We start from the raw sequence: 25,387 nt of genomic DNA, 5'->3' as shown, positions 1-25,387 counted from the left end.
TCCCTTTAATGATAGCGAACAGCAAATGAAATGAAAAGAAAAATCCATAATGTTACTTTAACACAGCGCTGCACAGTTCAGCAGCTTGTACATTCCAACACAGAAATCTCCATTGTGAGTGGCTTATTTTACTATTACATTAGTAACATTAGAGTGCCAACTAGAACGAGAGATGTAGAGCGAAGTTTTGTCATTTATACTTTACATAAGTGCATTTTTTTTATTTACAGAGGATTCTTCCCATTAGTGTTTGGATTCCTGGGAACCCTGGGCAATATTCCTTTGCTCACCAAGGTAATTATCATATTTTAACATAACCAAAGACAATGGTTGTACATCTCTGGGGACAATTTGTTTGACTTAAATGCATGTATTTGGGGCTAAAAATAATTTTTTGCCTTTCATCTTTAAGCTTTGCACTGTTTTGCTTTTACATCTTTTTATCCCTGCACATTCACCTTTGATGTAATCTGTGGTCATAAATGTGCTGAGAGGAGCTAAAAAAGGCAGTTAAGCGTTAGAAACTCTCTCATTGGTCTGTCAGAATGAACTCACTGATGGATTCTGAGTTAGCCCATTCTGCAGCCAGCAATAAACAGTGCAACTCCAAGGCTTTTTTTTTAATCAAACTCGATCACAAAAACATTTTTTTTAGCCAAAAATACATACATTTAAGTAACAAAACAAAAATATCCCCATAGCTGGACAACCCATGTGAGAAAGATGTATCACTGAATACTAGAAAATAAGTAATTTATCCTGCAATTCCTATGTAAGAGGGCAGCAATGACATTAAATTATTTGTCAAAATAATGTCTGAACGTTCATACCCTTTTATAGGATTATAAAAAGTAAAACATAAAAAAGACATTAAAATTTTTAAAATCATTATTTTTTTATTTAATTAAATGCCTTTCTTTAAAAAAAAAAAATCTTTACATAATTAATTTTTCTATGCATTCCACTATTTTAAAAAAAATATAAACCTGAAAAATCATCAACTCATCCCATAAAAAACAAGTTCTTGGTCGGTCAGACTGAGTTTGATAAATCTGGAGTATTTTTACACTGCCTAGTCTAAGTTTACACCACCTATTAGTTGGTTTACTTTGTAGCAGAAATTTTCACCGTATTTTTGGTGCATTATTTGGCGCAGGGTCTCAATCGTTAGGCCATGGCTGCTCTTCACTAAACCTGACTCATTTTCAGCACATTCAAGCACAACATTGGAAAAGCCACATATAGAGTCTAAAACACACAATAAATATCATGTAATCATGAAAGACAGTTTTTTTTCTTTAAAAAATATGAACAAAATACTCTCAGCCACCTAATGGGGGTCTGATCTTGTGCAACAGTTATTTAGAATGAAACATTATTTTTTAAATCATTTTAAAGATTCAACATGTCCTCTTATTTCTTTATTTAAGCCAACAATTGATCACCACTAGTCTGATCACATACAGCTCAAGAGCTCCATCGTGCTATACATTCAAATGATTCAATGACCCTTTAATATATTGTCAGGCACGGAGTCTGCCGGAGCAGCATCAGCTCTCTGGCCACAGTAAACGAGGGAGTGCTTGCCAAAGCATAGCATGATGCAGGATAGGAAAAAAGTGGTCAGACAATCCGAGCTGCGAATCACTATAAACAATTATTATTACAGTGGTCTTTATTCGACGCGTTTCGAAGTTTCACAGAACTCCTTCCTCAGGAAAAAACCACATGCAAGTATCATGAACAGGTACTTAAATAGAAAAAAACAGTACTCTTGTCATTCAGGTGCTCGGCGTCTAACAGGTCACCTGATTCAAAAGGATGTCAAAGTTCATTGCTTGAACACATGAAAGACACTTAATAGACAAAATATATATACATTTCTGTTATAAAATTATTATTATACTTGCATTATAAAATAACTAATATATATTTAATTTCTTTATTAACAATCAACAGAAAAAAATTATTAAAAGAAAATTTAAAAAGAAAGGGACAAGAACCTCCAAAAACGGGGGAAAAAAAGAAGCAATGCCTTACAGGGAGAACATCCTCTCAAGAGAGCCACCATGAAACCACACAAACAATGCCAAATCCAACAACATGTATAGAAAAACAAACTTATACCATAAAATTTCTGAATAAAATATTCTTTCAAAAGACATTTTTTGGTCTTATTTCTATATATATATATTATTGCACAGTTCTTGCTGGAAGATAAAAATTGCATAAAAACTATTTATATAAAAGATATTATTTATAGGAAAAAATATAAATATCCATATAAAAATTATTAAAAATATATATTTAAAATTACTTCCATTATCCTTTCTTTATTAAATGGGTTGTGCAGTAAAATTTGCGGTATATAGGAATAGGGATGTTCACGATATTAAACAACATATTAAAATATAACTAGATGTGTATTTCCTGAAGGAAGTACAGATAGTGCTTTGAAATGGTGCCCGGGCTGCCCCTTTAAGAGAGACTTGCCTGCCGCCCCTGCAAGACTTTCAACTCAGGACCTGTTTTAACTGAAAATATAATTATCAATGAATTAGTGGCAGGGTATTGCATGTGCTCAAAAAAAAAAACATGTTGTTGGATTTGGCATTGTTTGTGTGGTTTCATGGTGGCTCTCTTGAGAGGTTGTCTCCCTATAAGGGATTTATTTTTTTTCCCCCGTTTTTGGAGGTTCTTGTCCCTTTCTTTTTAAATTTTCTTTTAATAATTTTTTTCTGTTGATTGTTAATAAAGAAATTAATATATATTAGTTATTTTATAATGCAAGTATAATAATAATTTTATAACAGAAATTTATATATATTTTGTCTATTAAGTGTCTATCATGTGTTCAAGCAATGAACTTTGACATCTTTTTGAATCAGGTGACCTGTTAGACGCCGAGCACCTGAATGACAAGTGTAATGTTTTTTCTATTTAAGAACCTGTTCATGATACTTGTGTGGCGCCCCTGAGGGTTCAGTTGCCACAGAGGTACTGCACCTCCTCCTGAGGTGTGATACCCCACCATCCAGGTAAGGTGGAGACACCTGACCACACTCCAACACCTGCATCCCACACAACATAGTAGTGTAGCAAAGCACCCTTTGGTGGCTCCCTGCTTGGAACACGAAGTGTGCAGGTAGGCGGGTGGAGTTTAGTTTTGCACCCAAAAGAGCGGGAAGAGTTTGGGATTTGGTCAGTCTGTCACAGGAGTCTGTCAGAGGAGATCCCCTGAGTGGGATGGATGGAACGAAGTGCTGCAGCCAACCTCAGTGACCTGGGTCCGCTAGCACAGGAAAGGAACAGTAATAGAAAGCCTGACTCTCCATAAGAAGGAAAAGATTAGTACGGAACATGAGGAGAAGAAGAGGACTAAGGATGAGGGTTAGAGGAGAACCCTTCCCAAGTTCTAAGCGCAAGGCCGGGGTCCAGTCCCCGAGGTTGTATGGATACTAATGGTCCTGCAGCAGTCACCAGACGAATAGAAGTTGTCACCACTTTATTCCCACACACGACTTGGGGGCACAACAGCAACGTGAGTGAGCCGGGACTAGGTAGTAAGGAGTCCCCGAAGCAGGCTACAGCTGTCTGCCGTACAAGTAGAGTTCATAGGAACATCTGACAGGAGAAACTCCAGTGTAACTCAGTACTATGAGTATTTCACTAAAGGCGCAATAAGGGAGACGTTCCGAAAGGCATATGTTGGCTGAGTGTTGGAAAGGTGTACTTCATCTTGACTGGAAGTTGGCTGAGCTCCTGACCCGGAGGACATGGCGCGGATGCGGGCCCTTGCGCCGCAACAGACTGTGAGTAAAGCTTTGGAACTACATGCCTGGTGTCCTCCACTTATTCCTGCGTCAACCTGCTCAGCATAGCAACATCCCCCTGCGCCTGACACTACACCGTCTATGTGTCACTTCACCTACTCTGCCCTGGGACTACAGCCCTGCCTGTGGAGGGCTATAACATCATTGCTGCACCACAACATCTGTCCCAGAGGATCTGTCTGCAGCATCGGCTTAACATCTTCATTGCCGAACACCAAAGGTGGCGTCACGAATCACTCATAAACTTTATCCCATCACTCAAACCCCTTTTACATGGGCGCCCAGGGCCACGGACCGGGTCACTGAGACACCGGCCCGGTACCGAGTACCCCACAGCCCTGGGAGGGCGACCCATTTGCAAGTGTTTTTTTCCTGAGGAAGGAGTTCTGTGAAACTTCAAAACACGTAGAATAAAGACCACTGTAATAATAATTGTTTATAGTGATTCGCAGCGCGGATTGTCTGACCACTTTTTTCCTATCCTGCATCTTCTACGTCGGTCCCTTGTGGATCTGTGGTTTCTGCAGCAGCGAATCCTCCATGCTTATTACAAGCTCCATCTGGTGAGTGTATTATTTTTAAATTGATATACCTACACTGGATAATGCACTATTGCGCTATTTCTCTTCAATAGTATCCAAAGCATAGCATGAGACAAATTCACTTACACCAGTGAACCATGTCTAGTAATACAGCACCCATCCAAAATAATCTGGACTTCTCAGTAGGCTGTCAGCAAATTATGAATGTTCTCACTTTATTTTGTTACCAGCATTTCTATGTCTCTTGCTTTTTAACCCTTCAGGATTTAACATTTGTAAATGTCAGCTCTCTGTAGTGCCTCTTACAAAAGCTTTCTCATCATTGTTATGCTAAATATAATATCTGAATCTCCTTGTGGGTCTCACACAATGTTGCTTAGTCTCATATTCTAAAATAATAAAAACATATACACAGAGGCGCAAAGCGGTAAATCCGGATACCTACAGCTGCAAATATGGACAAAACCACCTCCTTTGTTCTAAAATAAAGATCAATTAATATGTAATAACTATTTGCACTAGCAGGGTAAACCAGGGAAAAAAGATGCAAATAGGAGTATGTTTATATGCTAAATACACCCTCCCCTCCTTATAAGAAGAAAAGTGCCATCCAGCAGTGGTTGAAAAAAGCAGCAATAAAATTAGTCACAAAACATACAGAGCGGTACCTGTATTCCAATAATGTCCTAATGCAGAAGCAACAGTTCAGACGGCAACAGTTGTAAGGAAGCCAGATTCCAAATCCTCGGAGCACAGTTCCCCGTGTATAGGCAACAGTTCAGACGGAGGAAAAGCGATGAAAATGCCGACTTTCAAGTCCTGGAGGCGCAGGTCAGAACCGTGGATACTGGACGCTGTCCCGGCTGGCGACAGACGTCCACCTAACCGTGTGGCGGCCGCTGGTGAACGGCAAAAAGAGCGACGCGTGTAGGTATAAAGCCAGCAAGGTACCAGAGCCCGCAGTCTAAAAAATTAATTTCTTTTGATCTAGTGGTCATAGAAAAATTTAAAAAATAGGAATTTTTATTTAATGAATTAAAAAATTGTTCCAATAAAAGAGGACCACCAGACCATATAAAAATAATATCGTCTATGAATCGATGCCATAGCACCAGATTCGCCCGTAGCCTGCCGTCAGGATAGATGCTTTCTTGTTCCCATCTCCCAACGTACAGATTAGCATAACTGGGAGCGAACCTGGTGCCCATGGCTGTACCCCACTGCTGGGAGTAGTAGTTCATCCCGTACCGAAAAAAATTATGAGTTAAAATAAAATTGATACACTCAAGAAGGTACTCAATTTGATCACTAGGTAATCTGCCATCCGTCGTCAGGAAGTATTTCACTGCTTCACAGCCCTTTTGGTGCCGGATAACAGTGTACAAAGAAGTGATATCGAGTGTACCCATAATGTAATGGTCACGCCATTTTATATTCTTTAAAATGTCTAAAATATGGGTGCTATCCTTAAGACACGCCGGGAGCTCAGGTATCAGTCTTTGTAGATGACAATCCACAAATTTGGATAAATTTGATGTTAAACCTCCAATCGCAGATATGATAGGTGTCCCGGGTGGATTGTTAATGTCTTTATGCACCTTTGGTAGATAGTAAAAGTAGGGCACTCTGGGATGGGGTGTACTAATAAAATCCTTTTCTTTTTTATTCAGAATGCCCTTTTCAAAACCCTTCTTAACCAAATCCCGCATCTCAACTGAATATTCATTAGAAGGATCATGTCTTAATAGTTTATAAGTTTGCTTATCATCCAGAATCCGGAGTGCTTCTCTGTCATAATCTGATGTATTCAATATAACTATCCCCCCACCTTTATCCGCCAGTCTGATAGTAATCTCCCGGTTTTCCTGAAGTTGTCTAATAGCTTTTCTTTCCTTATATGACAGATTATGTTTAAATTTATTACATCTCCTATTGGATACTTTTCTGATTTCATGTATAACATTATTCTGGAATGCTTCAAATGCTTCTGAGTATTCTTGTAACGGATTAAAATTAGATTTTTTCCTTAAATCAGTATGCTGGTATGGGTCAAAGATACTCATAGAGCCATCAGAATTAGTACTAATTTTCTTTTTCATATAATGTTTCTTCAAAGCTAATTTCCTCATATATAATTTAATGCCAACAAATGCTTGAAATTTATCGAATTTGGCACTGGGAGCATATTTCAGACCTTTATTTAGTAAACGGGATTCATTTTCTTGTAGGGGATATCGACTGAGGTTAAATATTTTCTGTTCAGGAGCAATTAATTGATCTTTCTGTGATGGGGATTGTTGCTTGTTCTTTTTTTTGGTAAATTCCCCGCCCCTACAACCCCTTTTACATATTCAGCTGAGATGCGGGATTTGGTTAAGAAGGGTTTTGAAAAGGGCATTCTGAATAAAAAAGAAATGGATTTTATTAGTACACCCCATCCCAGAGTGCCCTACTTTTACTATCTACCAAAGGTGCATAAAGACATTAACAATCCACCCGGGAGACCTATCATATCTGCGATTGGAGTTTTAACATCAAATTTATCCAAATTTGTGGATTTTCATCTACAAAGACTGATACCTGAGCTCCCGGCGTATCTTAAGGATAGCACCCATATTTTAGACATTTTAAAGAATATAAAATGGCGTGACCATTACATTATGGGTACACTCGATATCACTTCTTTGTACACTGTTATCCAGCACCAAAAGGGCTGTGAAGCAGTGAAATACTTCCTGACGACGGATGGCAGATTACCTAGTGATCAAATTGAGTACCTTCTTGAGTGTATCAATTTTATTTTAACTCATAATTTTTTTCGGTACGGGATGAACTACTACTCCCAGCAGTGGGGTACAGCCATGGGCACCAGGTTCGCTCCCAGTTATGCTAATCTGCACGTTGGGAGATGGGAACAAGAAACCATCTATCCTGACGGCAGGCTACTGGCGAATCTGGTGCTATGGCATCGATTCATAGACGATATTATTTTTATATGGTTTGGTGGTCCTCTTTTATTGGAACAATTTTTTAATTCATTAAATAAAAATTCCTATTTTTTAAATTTTTCTATGACCACTAGTTCAAAAGAAATTAATTTTTTAGACTTAAAATTTTTTGTAGAAAATGATGTTATTGGCACACAATTATACCATAAGCCCATTGATTCTAATAATTTTATTTCACTTGACAGCTGTCATCTACCTAGCTGGCTGCTGAATGTTCCAAAAAGCCAATTCATCAGAGCTTATCGCAATTGTTCTAGAAGGAAGGATTTTAATAGAGAGGCAGAGACAATGATGAGAATGTTCTCTAATAAAGGTTATGATCCAATTTCTTTGCAAAAAACAAAAGAGTTAGTGGAGAAGATACCAAGGGAACAATTACTGGAACAACGGAAGATAAGAAATGATGATTCCATTATGGAAGAAATCCCCATAATCACACAATACAATGCTAACAGTATAATCCTCAAAAAAATTGTTAAGAGACATTGGAATATTCTGCGGAATGATAAAGTTATAGGGGAATCTCTACCACTACACCCTATGTTTATTTTTAGGAAGGCGCAAAATCTGGGCAATTTGATAGCCCCCCCTATCTCCAATCCTCTGAGCAATGCTACATCAAACTCAGAAAAACTACCAGTTGGCTTTTTTCCTTGTAGAAAGTGTGGCCCATGTAAAAAATTGGTTCCTAAGAAGCAATTAGTGATTACAAATAAATTTGCGGAGGTACAAATTAAAGATTTTATAACATGCGATACTACAGGGGTCATATATGGTATTACATGTCCCTGTGGGAAATTGGATATCGGGCACACTATACGCCCGATAGCTGAACATTTGCGTAACATTGGAAACAGATTTATTGGTCACCCACTTTCACATCATTTTATTGTTAGGCGTCGGATTCCTGGCACTGCACAGCGGGAATCCAGAGCCAGACATCCTGCGGTCTCCCATTCTCCTCCGACCGCTCGGACTCCTGCTCAGCAATCTCGGTGAACCAGGCATTCCCCGCAGACTCGTTCTGTGAGCCTGGATGTTGCTTGCACCTCTGGTGCAGCAATGATGGCGCAACCTGCTTTGCAGGGAACTGCTCCTGAGGCTAAGTCCTCATGCCGTGCTACTGGGCATGCCCGCAACTCGTCCTCTCAGTGGAGAGCAGGGGTCACATGTGCAGGTCCTATGTCGGATCTGATTGGTCCTTCCTAAAGTACTGGAAGGTCCCGGAAGCGCATGGCTATAAAAAGCCCGCATGGCGACTCGGCCATGCGCTAGTGTAGCATATTATGCTGTGTGTGTATGGTGATGGATGCATGGACTGGTGACTGACTTATTATTATGAAACCCCTTCCCTTGGATATTACGAATGGTGACAGTATGTTGGGTTAGTCTGCTCCAGATTGTGGCAAGCTACACGCCACTGAGCCTTCCTCACCTACACTAGCGTCCGTCGGCGCCCGGCTCCTCCGGCACCGTCGCTTAGCGGCTTCAGTTACGGCCGCGCTGCAGTAGCAGCAGCTTTTGGTGTTCGCGGCTGCGACGCAACACGCCGGCTGTCCTGTGCAGCTAACAGGTTCAGCCTTCACGTCTATTTCTTATTTAGGCGTCTCTGTGACTCAGCAGAGTCCGCCCTCAGGCTCTCGGGTGACGTTAACCCGAGCGCTGTTTCGCACTCCCAGCGTATCTGCCATTTTCCAGCAGCGGTCTTGTCATCTACCGCACGGTGGACCCTGGGCGGCGAACGCGCCTCCTATTATTTATATCTGGTGCGTTCCGCCGACCCTAACATTACACTAGCGCCAGGGTCTGGCTGGCAATGGCAGACGTGCAGCAGCTGCAGCGCTACATTCGGCAGCTGGAGAGCAGGTTGGCGGCTATTGAGAGCACCAACTCAGCTGCGAATGCTGCGCTGGCTGCTGCTCAGACAGTCGCTGAGGCTGTCTCACGTGCGCCCACACTTTTGCCCCTGCCGACAATGTCTCGCCTCCCACTCCCCGATAAGTTTTCGGGTCATAGTGCCTCCTGTAGGGGATTCGTTAGTCAGTGCTCCATTCAGCTGGAGTTGCTGGCTGCACGGTTTCCTACGGAGCGGGCTAAGGTGGGATTTATTGTCTCTCTGTTGTCTGGCCGGGCACTACAATGGGCCACGCCATTGTGGGAATGTGATGATCCCGTGGTACAGGGGGCTGCTCAGTTCCTCGCAGCTCTGAAGCAAGTCTTCTTGGGACCACGGGTCACACACGATACGGCTCTCCAACTGTTATCCATAACACAAGGGTCACTTTCGGTTAGCCATCATGCTGTCCAGTTTCGGACACTGGCTTCCGAGTTAGAGTGGCCGGACAAAGTGTTGGTCCCGGTGTTTTGGAGAGGCCTGGCTGAGCACGTAAAAGATGCTCTAGCTACTAGGGAAATTCCCACCAGTCTGGAGGAGTTGATCGCCGTTTCCACCCGCATTGACCTCCGCTTCACGGAGCGCGGGTTGGAACGAGCGCAATCCAGACGCAGGGTTAATTTGGCTCCCACCTTTACTGAGCCGCTGATATATCCCGCACAGGACCTCCCTGCCTCTGAGCCTATGGAGGTGTCTCGCACCGGCACTAAGTCGCGTCCGATGCGGAGCTCTGTGCGCTGTTATCAGTGCCGACAGTTCGGCCACTGGGCTGGCACATGCCCTCAGCGGCCGAAAAGACAACCACGTTCAGTAGCCGTAGGTGGTGGTCAGTCCAAGGTGGGACCCTTTTCACCCAAACCGGTGTTCCGGGGTACATTAGATAGTGGGTCCTCCTCCTGGGAGGCAGAGGTCACCCTGGATTCCGGGGCCGAGGGGAACTTTATGTCCTCGACTTTTGCCCAGAGACACGCTATCCCTCTGGTGTTACTCTCCCAACCTCTGACCATCAGGGTGGTAAATGGGGCACCGTTACCGTCTCAGGTGACCCATCAGACAGTCCCACTCGGACTCTCTATTTCACCCTCACACCAGGAGACTCTGTCCCTGCTAATTATGCCCAATGGCATCGATCAGGTGCTCCTCGGAGTTCCCTGGCTTCGTTGCCACTCCCCTCATATTGACTGGGCTTCGGGGAGGATACTGGGCTGGGAAGGTGAAGGTGTGAGGGAAGGTGCCTGAGGGGCAGCATTCAGGTGGCTTCCACAGAAGTGCCTGCGGATCTCTCTGCGCTCCCCAAACCCTACCACCAGTACGTGGACGTCTTCTCTAAGAAGTCTGCGGAGACGCTCCCGCCGCACCGTTCCTATGATTGCCCGATTGATCTCCTGCCAGGCACAGAGCCTCCCCGAGGCTGTGTTTACCCCTAATCACTCCCTGAGACGGAGGCTATGTCCCAGTATATCCGGGAGAACCTGGCTAGGGGTTTCATCAGAAAATCTGTGTCACCAGCTGGTGCCGGGTTCTTCTTCGTACAGAAGAAGAACGGTGAGCTACGCCCCTGCATCGACTACCGAGGTCTCAATGCCATCACGGTTAAAAACAAATACCCCCTACCGTTGATCTCGGAGTTATTTGACAGGTTGCGGGGGGCCCGGATCTTTACTAAATTAGATCTGCGGGGTGCATACAACCTGATCCGCATTCGCGAGGGAGACGAATGGAAGACAGCTTTTAATACCAGGGATGACCATTACAAATACCTGGTTATGCCCTTTGGCCTTTGTAATGCGCCAGCTGTCTTCCAAGATTTTGTCAACGACGTCTTCCGCAACATGCTCTCTACCTCGGTGGTGGTCTATCTGGATGACATACTCATCTTTTCGCCAGATTTGACCACCCACCGGAGAGACGTCTGCAGGGTCTTTGCCCGTCTGCGGGCGAACTCGTTATTTGCCAAGCTGGAGAAGTGCCAGTTTGAGCAGGAGTCCTTGCCGTTCCTGGGCTATATCATCTCGGCCCAGGGGCTGGCCATGGATCCGGCCAAACTACAAGCGGTAATGGACTGGCAGGAACCCCATTCCCTCAAAGCGGTGCAGCGCTTTTTGGGGTTCGTAAATTACAACCGCCAGTTCATACCACACTTTTCCACACTGGTGGCTCCTTTGGTTGCTCTCACCAAGAAAGGAGCTAACCCCAATGCTTGGTCAGAACATGTCTCCAAGGCCTTCTTGGCTATAAAATCACATTTTGCTGGCACTCCCATATTACATCGTCCCGATGTGGATAAGCCGTTTATCCTTGAGGTAGATGCTTCTTCCGTCGGTGCAGGAGCAGTCCTTTATCAAAAGGATGCTCAAGGTCGGAAGCACCCCTGCTTCTTCTATTCCAAGACCTTCTCACCGGCGGAGAAAAATTACTCCATCGGCGACAGGGAGCTGCTAGCCATGAAGTTGGCCTTTTCTGAGTGGAGACATGTCCTGGAGGGAGCCCGGTTTCCCTTTCTGGTATACACGGACCATAAAAACCTGGTCTATCTACAGACGGCCCAACGCCTGAATTCCCGTCAGGCCAGGTGGTCGCTCTTCTTCTCACGATTCCGCTTCACCCTCCACTACCTCTCTGGAGAGAAGAACGTCCATGCGGATGCTCTCTCACGTTCAGTGGTCTCAGCGGAAGAAGGAGAAGCGGAGCCTCGGTTAATTCTCCCGCCGGAGAGTTTTACGACTGTGGCTCCAGTTGCCCTCGAGGCGGTACCACCGGGCAAGACCTTGGTGCCTCCTCAGCTACGGCCGGAGGTCCTTGCCTGGGCACATGCCTCCAGAGTGGGTGGCCATTTTGGTAAAAAACGGACCGCCAAACTCCTGGCAAGGTCATATTGGTGGCCACATATGGCTCGGGATGTCAAGGAGTACGTGCAAGCGTGTGTTTCGTGTGCTCGGAACAGACCCTTTAGACAGAGGCCGGCGGGGCTGTTGTTTCCCCTGCCAGTGGCGGATAGACCTTGGGAGATGGTTGGCATGGACTTCATAGTTGGCCTGCCCAAGTCTGGTGGCAGTACGGTCATCTGGGTGGTCACCGACCATTTTTCCAAAATGGTGCATCTGGTGCCACTCGCACGCCTGCCTTCCGCTCGAGGTCTGGCCACCTTGTTCATTAAACACGTATTCCGCTTGCATGGCATGCCGGATAAAATCGTGAGTGACCGCGGTCCCCAGTTTGCTTCTCGTTTTTGGAGAGAGCTCTGCAGTTTACTCAGCATCGAGCTAAATTTATCCTCCGCTTACCATCCCGAGACGAATGGCTTGGTCGAGAGAGCCAATCAGACCTTGGTCACCTATTTACGGCATTTTGTCTCTGCCAGGCAGGATGACTGGGCATCCTTGCTACCTTGGGCTGAATTTGCCCTAAACAATGCGGTGGCCGATTCCACTGGTCAGACGCCCTTTCTTCTAAACTATGGTCAACATCCATGTGTCCCTGTCCCGATGCCAGTGTCCTCCACTGACTCCAGGGTGGCAGACTGGGCAGTGGAGGCCCGGGACATTTGGGATCGCACTCAGGATGCTATCCGGGCACCTAAAGAAAGGATGAGGGCGTCCGCCGACACGCATCGGAGGCCCGCGCCAAGCTTCTCCCCTGGCGACATGGTATGGCTCTCCACCTGAAACATTAAACTGCGGGTCGAGTCTCCCAAGTGCGCACCGCGATACCTTGGACCATTCAAGGTCCTCGAGCGACTTAGCTCGGTGGTCTACCGCCTGGCTCTTCCTCCACATTTGGCCATTTCGGACGTGTTCCATGTGTCCCTCCTCAAACCAGTTCACATGGTCCGGTTTTCTGAGTCATCTGCCGGGTCATCAGACTTATCGTCTGATGAGTTTGAGGTTAACGCCATCGTGGGGCGCAGGTTTGTCCGTGGCAAAAAATTTTATTTGGTGGACTGGAAGGGTCATGGGCCCGAGGCTCGGACCTGGGAGCCGGTGGAAAACATTCATGCACCACTTCTGATCACGGCCTTTGAGCGCAGTGAGGGGCCCTAGGAGGGGGGGTAATGTTAGGCGTTGGATTCCTGGCACTGCACAGCGGGAATCCAGAGCCAGACATCCTGCGGTCTCCCATTCTCCTCCGACCGCTCGGACTCCTGCTCAGCAATCTCGGCAAACCAGGCATTCCCCGCAGACTCGTTCTGTGAGCCTGGATGTTGCTGCCACCTCTGGTGCAGCAATGATGGCGCAACCTGCTTTGCAGGGAACTGCTCCTGAGGCTAAGTCCTCATGCCGTGCTACTGGGCATGCCCGCAACTCGTCCTCTCAGTGGAGAGCAGGGGTCACATGTGCAGGTCCTATGTCGGATCTGATTGGTCCTTCCTAAAGTACTGGAAGGTCCCGGAAGCGCATGGCTATAAAAAGCCCGCATGGCGGCTCAGCCATGCGCTAGTGTAGCATATTATGCTGTGTGTGTATGGTGATGGATGCATGGACTGGTGACTGACTTATTATGAAACCCCTTCCCTTGGATATTACGAATGGTGACAGTATGTTGGGTTAGTCTGCTCCAGATTGTGGCAAGCTACACGCCACTGAGCCTTCCTCACCTACACTAGCGTCCGTCGGCGCCCGGCTCCTCCGGCACCGTCGCTTAGCGGCTTCAGTTACGGCCGCGCTGCAGTAGCAGCAGCTTTTGGTGTTCGCGGCTGCGACGCAACACGCCGCCTGTCCTGTGCAGCTAACAGGTTCAGCCTTCACGTCTATTTCTTATTTAGGCGTCTCTGTGACTCAACAGAGTCCGCCCTCAGGCTCTCGGGTGACGTTAACCCGAGCGCTGTTTCGCACTCCCAGCGTATCTGCCATTGTCCAGCAGCGGTCTTGTCATCTACCGCACGGTGGACCCCGGGCGGCGAACGCGCCTCCTATTATTTATATCTGGTGCGTTCCGCCGACCCTAACATTTATTAAGTATCATGGTGGCTCTATTAAGAACATTAAAATAACCGGCATTAGAGTGGTTAAAAAAAGTTGGAGGAAAGGGAACTTTATTCAACAAATGTTGAGGGAAGAAAGTAGATTGATATTTGAAATGAATACACTGGTCCCCAATGGCCTAAATAGTGAGATTGAATTGTTTGCTTTCGATGTATGCATGTAGAGGCAGGACACCGTGGGTATATAAGCGCTCATCTAATTCCTGTGGACCATCTCTGAGGAAGGGATCCGATGATTCCGAAACGCGTAAGATAGCTTTTTGGTCTAATCCGCGCTTATTAGCCAGTCACGTGGTTTCCCACGTGACCGTGACGTCACGCAAGGTCCTGCGGGCTCTGGTACCTTGCTGGCTTTATACCTATGTAGTGTCGGTGGTGGGGTGCCGAGCTGGGGGGGTGGTCCTACTTTTATACCGCGCAGAGATGACAACAGAGACACGATGGAGGCAGATTCTGGGTGCAACAGGTCCAAGTTTATTTCTTCACTTGCCGTCCGACTGACGGCACACCTCGCGGCCCTCCGTTTCCAGAGCCGCTTCTCACACCGTACACTGGAGACGTGTCTGCACACACCGTCCCCTCCTTTACTGTCGACGCTCCTGACAGTTCCGTCACTGTGGCCGCCTTAGGCCCATTAACCAACAGCGCTTCTACTGCTCAGTCGTCGTGTCACATACGGTGTCTTACACCCAGTACCTCGTCTCAACTGCGGTCCTTTCCTGTCAGGACCACCCCCCTGACGTCCTCTCTCCTCAGTCCCCCTGGTCTGGATTCTCCTCAGAGTGCACAGACTGTCGTAGTCCTCCTGTCACTTGAGCTCCCCCTGGGGACTGGAACTTTCTGGAACCCTCCCTCAGTATTTATAACTCCCCCGGTTCCTTGAAACTGTCACTCTAACTGTCACCACGCCCCCCATGACCAACGGTTTCTAAAGCCCTAAGCTGCTGTAAAGTCCTTTGCTCACACTCCACCCTGCCATCTAATGGTCATCCCAAGGTACTGCACGTCCACTACACTTTCCTAGTTGTTTCCCCACTGTAATCACTGACTCCTACCTACACTGTGCAAACCTATCTTTCTTCACTCTGACTAGTCCGTCCGTCCGGTCACCTTCCCTACACCTACACGCGTCGCTCTTTTTGCCGTTCACCAGCGGCCGCCACACGGTTAGGTGGACGTCTGTCTCCAGCCGGGACAGCGTCCAGTACCCACGGTTGACTTGAAAGTCGGCATTTTCATCGCTTTTCCTCCGTCTGAACTGTTGCCTATACACGGGGAACTGTGCTCCGAGGATTTGGAATCCGGCTTCCTTACAACTGTTGCCGTCTGAACTGTTGCTTCTGCATTAGGACATTATTGGAATACAGGTACCGCTCTGTATGTTTTGTGACTAATTTTATCGCTGCTTTTTTCATCCACTGCTGGATGGCACTTTTCTTCTTATAAGGAGGGGAGGGTGTGTTTAGCATATAAACATACTCCTATTTGCATCTTTTTTCCCTGGTTTACCCTGCTAGCGCAAATAGTTATTACATGTTAATTAGTCACATATTCTCTCTATATCTACGTATATATGTACAGTATATACAGCAATAGCCGAAAGTGTTGGCACCCTTGAAATTGCTCCAGAAAATGAAGTACTTCTCACAGAAAATAATTGCAATTACACGTTTTGTTATACACATTTATTTCTTTTGTGTGTAGACCCATGACCTAGGACGCAAACCTTTTCTTACACTGGGCAATACATTGCGAGCCACAAAATCCTTTGGTAATCTTCAGATTACTTGATGTCTTGCATAAAGTCAAGGCAGCCAGTGCCAGAGATAGTAGAACAAGCCCTAAATATCTTTAAACCTCCACCATATTTGACTGTAAGCACTATGTTATTTTCTTTGTAGGCCTCATTTCATTTTCAGTAAACAGTAGAATAATGTGCTTTACCTAATAATAATCTAATAATCTTTATTTTTATATAGCGCTAACATATTCCGCAGCGCTTTACAGTTTATCTCTATCTTGGTCTCATCTGTACACAGGACACTTTCCCAAAAGGATTTTGACTTATGTACATTTTGGTCATTCTGTGCCAGCATTGGGGACCTCCTGGGGCTACTGCCATAGTGTTTTATTTCATTAAAGGGAATCTGTCACCCTTTTTTTGAGATATCATATAATGATATCATTCAATTGTGTGTCACATAAGGATTCTCTTAGTACTTTTGCTTCCCCCTGACCCCGCACCTTTCTTGCATAAATACCTTTTTTATATCGGTTCAGATGTATGTAAACTGCCATGGTCCGGTCCGATGGGCGGGGCTTATTCAACTGCTCCCCCCTTCCTGTCTTGCTCTACACAAGAAGAAATGCGTAGAGCAAGACAGGGAGGGGGGAGCAGGTGAATAAGCCTCACCCAGTGGACCAGACCACGGCAGTTTACATACATCTGATTCGATATAAAAAAGGTATTTATACATGAAAGGTGTGGGGTCAGGGGGAAGCAAAAGTACTAAGAGAATCCTTATGTGACACACAATTGAATGATATCATTATGTGATATCTCAAAAAAGGGGTGACAGATTCCCTTTAAAATGTCGACGGACAGTTTGTGTTGACACTGATGCTCACTGGGTGTGCAGAACAGCTTGAATTTCTTTGGAACTTGATTGGGGCTGCAAATCCTCCATCCTTGCTATTCTGCATTGCAACCTTTCATCAATTTTTCTCTTCTGTCCATGTCCAGGGAGATTAGCTAAAGTGCCATGAGTTGTAAACTTCTTGATTATGTTATGCACCATGGACAAATGACCATCAAGATCTGTGGAGATAAACTTGTAACCTTGAGATTGTTTTTATTCAACAATTGGGGTTTTCAAGTCCTCAGACAGTTCTGTTCTCCTCTTTCTGTTCTCCATGCTTAGTGTGGCACACACAGACACACAATGCAAAGATTGAGTAAACTTCTCCCATTTTTATCTGGTTTAAGGTATGATTTTCATATTGTCCACACCTGTTACCTGCCACATGTGAGTTTGAACAAGCATCACATGCTTGAAACAAAGTTATTTACCCAAAATTTTGGAAACGTGCCATCAAATTTGTTGGGCCCATTTTGGGGGTTTTGTGTGAAATGATGTAAAATTTGCCTTTTTTTCTCTGTCCCTTTTGTGTTGTTGCAATACACATAAAGGAAATAAGCGTGTGTAACAAAACATGTGCAAATGCAATAATTTTCTGGGAGAAATACTTAATTTTCTGGAACAATTTCAAAGGAGCAAATACTTTTGGCTATGACTCTATATATCATACATACTGTACATATGTGTATGCATTTTTAAATATATCGTTTTTTATATGCTAATGAACTTTATTGAGGTAGTGATAATATTAATATTAAGAATTGCATATGCAGGAAGAGTTTGCTTGTCATGAAAATTTAATTTTATTTAATTAGTAAGACTAAGGCTGTGTGCACATGGTGCATTTTTGCAGCATTTTTTCACACGGAATTGGCCCCAGACCACTTCAGGATTCTCATTGATTTTGCTGGCATAATATCCTTATGACAGCAAAGTCAATGAGAATCCTGAAATTCTGGGCACATGATCAGTAATTTTCCTTTCTGTATTTGTGCTGCTTTTAAATCCACAACTTATCAATTCTTTGTGCGTTTTTGCCTTGTTTTTCACCTATTGACTTCAACTGTGTCAGTTAAATACGCAGCAAAAACTCAGGTATAAAATATTACGGACTTCATATCCCACTCCCACTCTGTTTCCCACTCTGTCATCTGTGTGACAGCACAAGAAACACCGGCACGGCAGTTCTGATGGGCGGTAGCGTTACCACCGTTAGATTGTTACCGTCGGTCAGAGCGCTGCGGGGTCATGCTGTCAGATGTCAGCGTGACCCCACAGATGTTCTGTGACCTACGGTAAAAAGCTTACTGCAGGTCACTGGCGAAGGCTGATGAGAGACTACTACTCCCATCAGCTGAAGTCTGCTGTCACTGATTACAGTGGGAGCAGGCAGCGGCTGATGGTCCTAGTCATCAGGCAGTGCCTGTGCTCAAAGTAAAAAAAAAGTTAAAATAAATAAATACACTCACTTTACACCTAATCACTGAAGCCCCTTGTCTCCTGTATATAATAAAAAAGAAAAAAAAACATTTACTCATCTTATTGCCTACTCACCGATGCCCATGTCACCTGGAAAAGAGAAAAAATAATAAACCACCATATCGCTCACCTATCCGCCGTAATCCATAATGTCCAGCAATGATTTGGATCACTTTTAGAGCAGTTACATCAGCTGATGCGACTGCTCTATCCTGCAGCCTGCAACACACTGACAGGAATGTGTAATAACATCTGCAGTGTGTGCGCTGAGCTGTTGTGAAAAAGTTCATCAAAGATATTAGGGTGGTTTCACATTAGCGTTTCAGGGCGCAGCGACACCTGCGCACGGCTGCCGCTAAGCCCTGCCCCCTGCCGCGCCTCCTCTGGTAGCTCCGCTTACGGGCGCATGACGCTGCATGCGTCCTTCGTCCCCTATCTTTATCACTGGGGACGCAGGCCGTGCGCAGTATGTGTTTGGCGGCGCCTGCGCCCTTTTGATGGTGCGCCGACCAGTGCCAAACGCAACCTGTTGCAATTTGGTTGCACTCGGTGCACCGTCAAAAGGACGCATGCACCGTCAAAAGGACGCATGCGCCGCCAAACGCATACTGCGCACGGCCTGCGTCCCCAGTGATAAAGATAGGGGACGCAGGACCGCACGGCCTGCGTCCCCAGTGATAAAGATAGGGGACGCAGGACGCATGCAGCGTCATGCGCCTGTAGGCGGAGCTACCGGAGGAGGCGCGGCAGGGGGCGGGGCTTAGCGGCGGCCATGCGCAGGCCATCGCTGCGCCCTGAAACGCTAATGTGAAACCACCCTTAAGCTGATGAGCCCCAATGACCTCACTTACTGCACGGCTGCGTGAAGCATGGACAGCATGAATCAAAGACCAGCTCCTTCATTACCAACAGTCAAAATCGGTTAGTGAGGTGACTAGACACAAAGTTAGTCCCCGACGGTCTCTCCCGGTCCACTCAGGTAGATTGGCAGATAGGGATTCACCTCACCAATACTTTTCATCTTGTTCCCAGTCATGTTTTCAACTACGCTTCTCTGTAAGGCCTCCTTTACATGTCCTGATAATACGGGTACTGGAAAAAACAGTATCGGGCTATCTGTGTCTACGTGTTACATGCTTGTGACACCCGTGTGCTGCATCAGTGTAACACGTACCGGCACCTGGGAAAAGCAGCACAGTTAGTGCTGTTCCCAGGTTCCAGATGCTGAATGTAGTTCTCATCGTTGTCGACTGGTCTCACCTGATGTGTGAAGAAGGCCTAAATCAGCGTTACAGAGTAAAACCTTTCATATTTGAGATAAAGAAGGGAGACTTTGGTAGATGCTGCCTGTTTTTTGGGCAACATGATTTATGTGACTGGTTCCCGCTAACTTTTCTTTTCTTTACATTATTATGAGGGGCAAGTAACTTGTCTGAAAAGTTCTTTTGCCAACTACAAAAATTTGATTTGCCACATCGACCTGAAAATAAGAAACCTCAGTTAGGATTCAAGTCATTGCCTTATAATGGAAAGTGTTGTGGGCATACTCTGTGCCTTATATTGAAGAGTGTTGTGGGCATGCTCTGTGCCTTATATTGGAGAGTGTTGTGGGCATGCTCTGTACCTTACATTGGAGAGTGCTGTGGCCATGTTCTGTGCCTTATATTGGAGAGTGTTGTGGGCATGCTCTGTGCCTTATATTGGAGTGTTGTGGGCATGCTCTGTACCTTACATTGGAGAGTGCTGTGGCCATGCTCTGTGCCTTATATTGAAGACTGTTGTGGGCATGCTCTGTACCTTATATTGTAGAGTGTTGTGGGCATGCTCTGTACCTTATATTGTAGAGTGTTGTGGACATGCTCTGTGCCTTATATTGTAGAGTGTTGTGGGCATGCTCTGTACCTTATATTGTAGAGTGTTGTGGGCATGCTCTGTACCTTACATTGGAGAGTGCTGTGGCCATGCTCTGTGCCTTATATTGAAGACTGTTGTGGGCATGCTCTGTACCTTATATTGTAGAGTGTTGTGGGCATGCTCTGTACCTTATATTGTAGAGTGTTGTGGACATGCTCTGTGCCTTATATTGTAGAGTGTTGTGGGCATGCTCTGTACCTTATATTGTAGAGTGTTGTGGGCATGCTCTGTACCTTACATTGGAGAGTGCTGTGGCCATGCTCTGTGCCTTATATTGAAGACTGTTGTGGGAATGCTCTGTACCTTATATTGTAGAGTGTTGTGAGCATGCTCTGTGCCTTATATTGGAGAGTGCTGTGGCCATGCTTTGTGCCTTATATTGAAGACTGTTGTGGGCATGCTCTGTACCTTATATTGGAGCGTGTTGTGGGCATGCTCTGTGCCATTTGTAGTAATCAGCGTGAATCCTCTTTTATCTACCTCTACTTTGACAATATTGGTTTTACATTCATTATAATCTTACCATCTGATGACAAGATGATTGCTGGCCATGGACAAAGCTGATGAATGAAAAGAATTAGTCTTTTATGAAGACAGCAAGAAAATTACTATGTTTTAGGATTTTTTCTTATAAATAGTGACATGGAAAATACAAAAAAACCTATTTAAGCAACAGGTAATATTCAGATACTTTATTAATGTATATCAATTTGCTAATCCCTGTTCAGTCCATGTTCAGTTTCATGCTTATTACAATCTATGCATTTCAACTATTGACATTTGTATACTTTTCAGCTTTTTCAGAGCCTGGCAGGAGGTGATAGGACCATGGTATAACCCTACTATGACAAAAGCAAACCAGCGTTCAAGCTCACATATTGCTATCTTTTGTAAATGCTGGCTATGCATCTGTTTAAGCAGCACCACTCATATCTGCATTTCTATCCACCATCACAGCCATTTGTCATGGAATCTATTTTGCTATGTAGAAATTTAATGTATAATAATGTATTTTAATATGAAAATAAACCGATAAACTTGTGTTAATGTTGAAAAACTATTCTGTGTACCCCTCGTAAGAAACACAGACAGAGCTTATTTAAAACATGGTGTTTTTTTATGCAGATTTCACACTGAAATCTGAAACTATTCACTGCACCACTTACGTGAATGGTGCTTTCCAAACTTATCAACAAGTAGTGGAAAAACTATGTGGGACTTTAGGGAATGATGAACATTATCGATTCCAACATACCCACATCTAATGCAGCATAATTCTAAAATAATTCATAATTCTAACACATTTAATATAAAAATAAAATTAAAGACATTTTCTAATATCTTCCTGCCCAATAATGTTTTCATTTGAGAATAGTGTTATTTTTCTGCTTGCAATGATCATAAATTTCAGTACGGGACATTAAGGAGTGCCCTCTAGTGGCTACTCACATGCATGTTTTGTGTCAAATATTTATTTACCGTCATTGGGGCTCACAACCTAGGTTCTCTATCAGTATGATTTTGGAGTGTGGGAGGAAACCCACACAAACACAGGGAGAACATACAAATTCCTTGCAGATGTTGTCTTTGGCGGGATTTGAACCCAGAACCCCAGCGCTGCCCAATAGAAGAGGAGGTGACAATGAGAGGCACACCATGCTGGAAAAGAGACAAGTAAGTTCCAATGGGGCACCGTGTAGTTGTCCTTGTTATGTGGGACGCTTTGTAATTAGTAATATCATAAGGGCACTGCTGCTGTCAGTGTTCTGATGAATATTGGCATTGTGGGTTCCATGTGGCAGGCACAGGTATGGAGGACTGTAGTCACAAGGTTGACCACGTGTGTGGTTCTCTCCATTGTAGTTTATGAGAGTTGTAAAATACTTAACTTGTTTGTTGACTCCCATGAAGGTAGTCATAATCAAGGGCAGTATACTTGTCTTACCTTCTCTGTACTGCCAAACAGGGAGCAGAATATTCCATAAATATCTCAGATGGGAATGACCTATTAAGTTTAATAGCAGCTATTAAAGGGAATCTGTCAGCAGAATTTCCTGCCCAAACGAATTAACATGTGCATGTAACTCTTTACACTGTCTCTTTAAGACTCTGACTGGTTTATTAGGAGTGCTGCATAAACCAGTGCAGAGTGATCAAAATAAAACATAACATACAGCACAGTCTATGTGGTTGAGGGGCTCCGCATGCTCAAGAAAAAAAACAACCACCATTCACAGGTTCAGCTTCCTTGTCAGGACACATAGCACTGGAGTTCCACTCTCCAGGCCCATCGAACACTGTATGCCTCTGGAGGCTGACTATTTAAACCCCAGACCACACCCTGGGGTGGAGTTAAGGTGGACAGCCTCCCACCCGCTGTATGGTTGTCAACAAAAACTCACCCCTTAAAATGGCCGATTAACCCCTTTCAACACATAGCGTGCTGGAGCAAACTTCTGGGTTTCAAATCACTAAAGTGAAACATATATCTCCTCCACAACTTTGCCAGTGACTTTGTCACAATATATATGTCATATCTCAAAAATATTTCCCGGATCCGCTCATTCCTCAACCATGAAACCACAAAAACAGCAGTGCATGCTCTTATCATCTCCCGCCTCGACTACTGCAACCTCCTACTCTCTGGCCTCCCCTCTAGCACTCTGGCTCCGCTCCAGTCCATCCTACACTCTGCTGCCCGACTAATCCACCTGTCTCCCCGCTATTCCCCAGCCTCCCCCCTATTCCAGGCCCTTCACTGGCTTCCTATCACCCAGAGGCTCCAATTCAAAATCCTAACCATGACATACAAAGCCATCCACAACCTGTCTCCTCTATACATCTGTGACATGGTCTCTAGGCACCTACCCGCACGCAACCTTCGATCATCTCAAGATCTCCTTCTCTACTCCCCCCTTATCTCTTCTTCCCACAATCGCATACAAGACTTCTCCCGTGCTTCCCCCATACTCTGGAACTCCCTGCCACAACACATCAGACTCTCACCATCAACAGAAACCTTCAAGAAGAACCTGAAGACCCACCTGTTCCGACAAGCCTACAGCCTGCAATGATCCTCGGTCTACTGAACCACAGCATCACCTGCTCTACCCTCTCCTACTGTATCCTCACCCATCCCTGTAGACTGTGAGCCCTCGCAGGCAGGGTCCCCTCTCCTTTTGTACTTGTGGGTCCCTTGTCTTACACATGTTTACTATACTTTTCTATATTTCCCCTTTTCACATGTAAAGCGCCATGGAATAAATGGCGCTATATAAATGCATAATAATAATAATAATAAATGGTGTGTTTTGGGTTTTGGGTAGGTGGTGAAGGAGTTAACTCTGAGAGCCTCTCTGTGGATCTGGGGAGGGTTTTTATAGCTTCAGGGGAGAGCCGTCCCCTGTCGCTTATACTCCTTTCTGAGTGTGCCCGATCCTGCTCTGTCCGTGCGTCACGCCAATCATTGTCCGTCTGCCTGGTATTCTGACCCTGCTCTGTTACGGTTTATGTCTCTGGTTTGCTGACTCTGTAACTACTTTGCCTGTGCTGTGTATGACCCTTGGCTTTGCCTGACCTCCCTTCTGAATATCCATCCTGTACCGCGCTTGCCCGTACTGTGTATGACCTTTGGCTTTGTCTGACCTCCCATCTGTATATCCCTCCTGTACCTTGCTTGCCCGTACTGTGTATGACCTCTGTTTTGCCTGACTCTGAGTTTTTGTATAGTGCCCTGCCATCTCTGAAAGCAGGACGCTAAGCCCCGCCCCCTTGCAGTCACATGACCGTAGGTCTTGTGACTGCTTGCTAACTTCAGCGTCCACAGGTCCTGTGCATCTGTACTTTCCGGCTGTACCTGACCCCGGGCCCCCTACAGTGCGGGTGAGTCCCTGCTCAGCGGAGGCTGCACGCCGGCGCTGTCAGGATCCTGACATTATAAGCGACCTATAACAGTTCATTCCCCCCGCCCCTGAGAGTAAGGTGTGTGAGTGTGGGAATTACAGCTTGCATCATGGACCCCATGCAAACATTATCTGACCAGGTTAAACAACTATCACAGATGTTTCAGAAACTTAATGTGGAGCAGCGCTCTATGGCCCAAACCCAGCAGCAGCTGGTTAATACTGTACAAGGAGCTCTCGGTCCTGAGATTAGGGATGTGTCACTCACTTCCCCGGAGTCTCCGGTTAAACTGCCAGACTCTCTTTCTGGGGACAAAAGGGAGTACAGGGCTTTTAGAGAGGGATGCAAATTGTTCTTTTCCCTGAGACCCCGTTCGTCTGGAGGAGAATTTCAGAGGGTGGGGGTGATTATTTCCCTTCTTCGGGGTGCCCCCCAAGCCTGGGCGTTCTCTCTAGTCCCCACAGCCCCAGACCGTATGACTGTGGATGCATTTTTTGAGGCCTTGGGCCGCATTTATGACGAACCAGACAGGGTTCGCTTGGCAGAGGACATGGTGATGAGCACACGTCAGGGTCGGCACTCAGCAGAGTGGTTCTGCTCTGAGTTCCGACGGTGGTCAGCAGAAGTCTCCTGGGATGATGCCGCTCTCCATGGACTATTCTGTAGGGGCCTGTCGGAACGCCTTCAGGATGCCCTGGCTCTGCATCCACCTCCCGACAGTCTGGAGGATGCCATGACCCAAGCCGTGCGGATGGATCGCCGGCTCAGAGCCAGAGGGGTTATGCACTCCAAGTCGTCCTTGTTTTCCAGCAGTAAAGAGGTGGAGGCCAGTCCTGTGCCTATGGAAATTGGTGCCCCTCGGTCAGAGAGAAAGAGTGGAAGCGCCGCCGTGAGAAACAACTTTGCTTCTACTGTGGGGAACCAGGACATTGGAGGAGAGATTGTGCAGTGTGTCCAACGTCCTCCAAGCCGACGGGAAACTACTAGGTCTGGGTAGTGATCGAGGAGGCTCCCCAGACCCCCAGCTACTTTTTTCCTCATGCCCTAAATTTCTGCTTAATGTCGAACTGGTAGTAGACAACTGTCATTTTATTTCTACAGCCTTGGTGGACTGCGGTTCATCACTTAACCTGGTCAGTTCCAGTACCGTCTCTAGGGTCAAGATAGTTACAGTCAGGTTGGAGACCCCTCTGA

The 25,387-nt window shown here is 45.6% G+C and overlaps 1 protein-coding gene across 1 annotated transcript in view; it reads left to right on the top strand.

The window, feature by feature from the left end:
- GOLT1A (golgi transport 1A) overlaps positions 1 to 21,337 on the top strand; it is a 74,400-nt gene extending 53,063 nt beyond the window's left edge. Inside the window, exons 4-5 of the mRNA XM_073587149.1 lie at positions 231 to 294; positions 21,086 to 21,337. Coding sequence (XP_073443250.1) covers positions 231 to 294; positions 21,086 to 21,127 — 106 coding nt within the window. The 3' untranslated portion in view covers positions 21,128 to 21,337. The remainder of the gene's footprint in view (positions 1 to 230; positions 295 to 21,085) is intronic.
- The last annotated feature ends 4,050 nt before the right edge of the window (positions 21,338 to 25,387 follow it).

This window comes from Dendrobates tinctorius, unplaced genomic scaffold (assembly GCF_039654945.1).
Source record: "Dendrobates tinctorius isolate UK_male_01 unplaced genomic scaffold, ASM3965494v1 ptg000098l, whole genome shotgun sequence".
Taxonomy (NCBI): Eukaryota; Metazoa; Chordata; class Amphibia; order Anura; family Dendrobatidae; genus Dendrobates; species Dendrobates tinctorius.
This window is presented reverse-complemented; position numbering and strand designations above follow the sequence as displayed.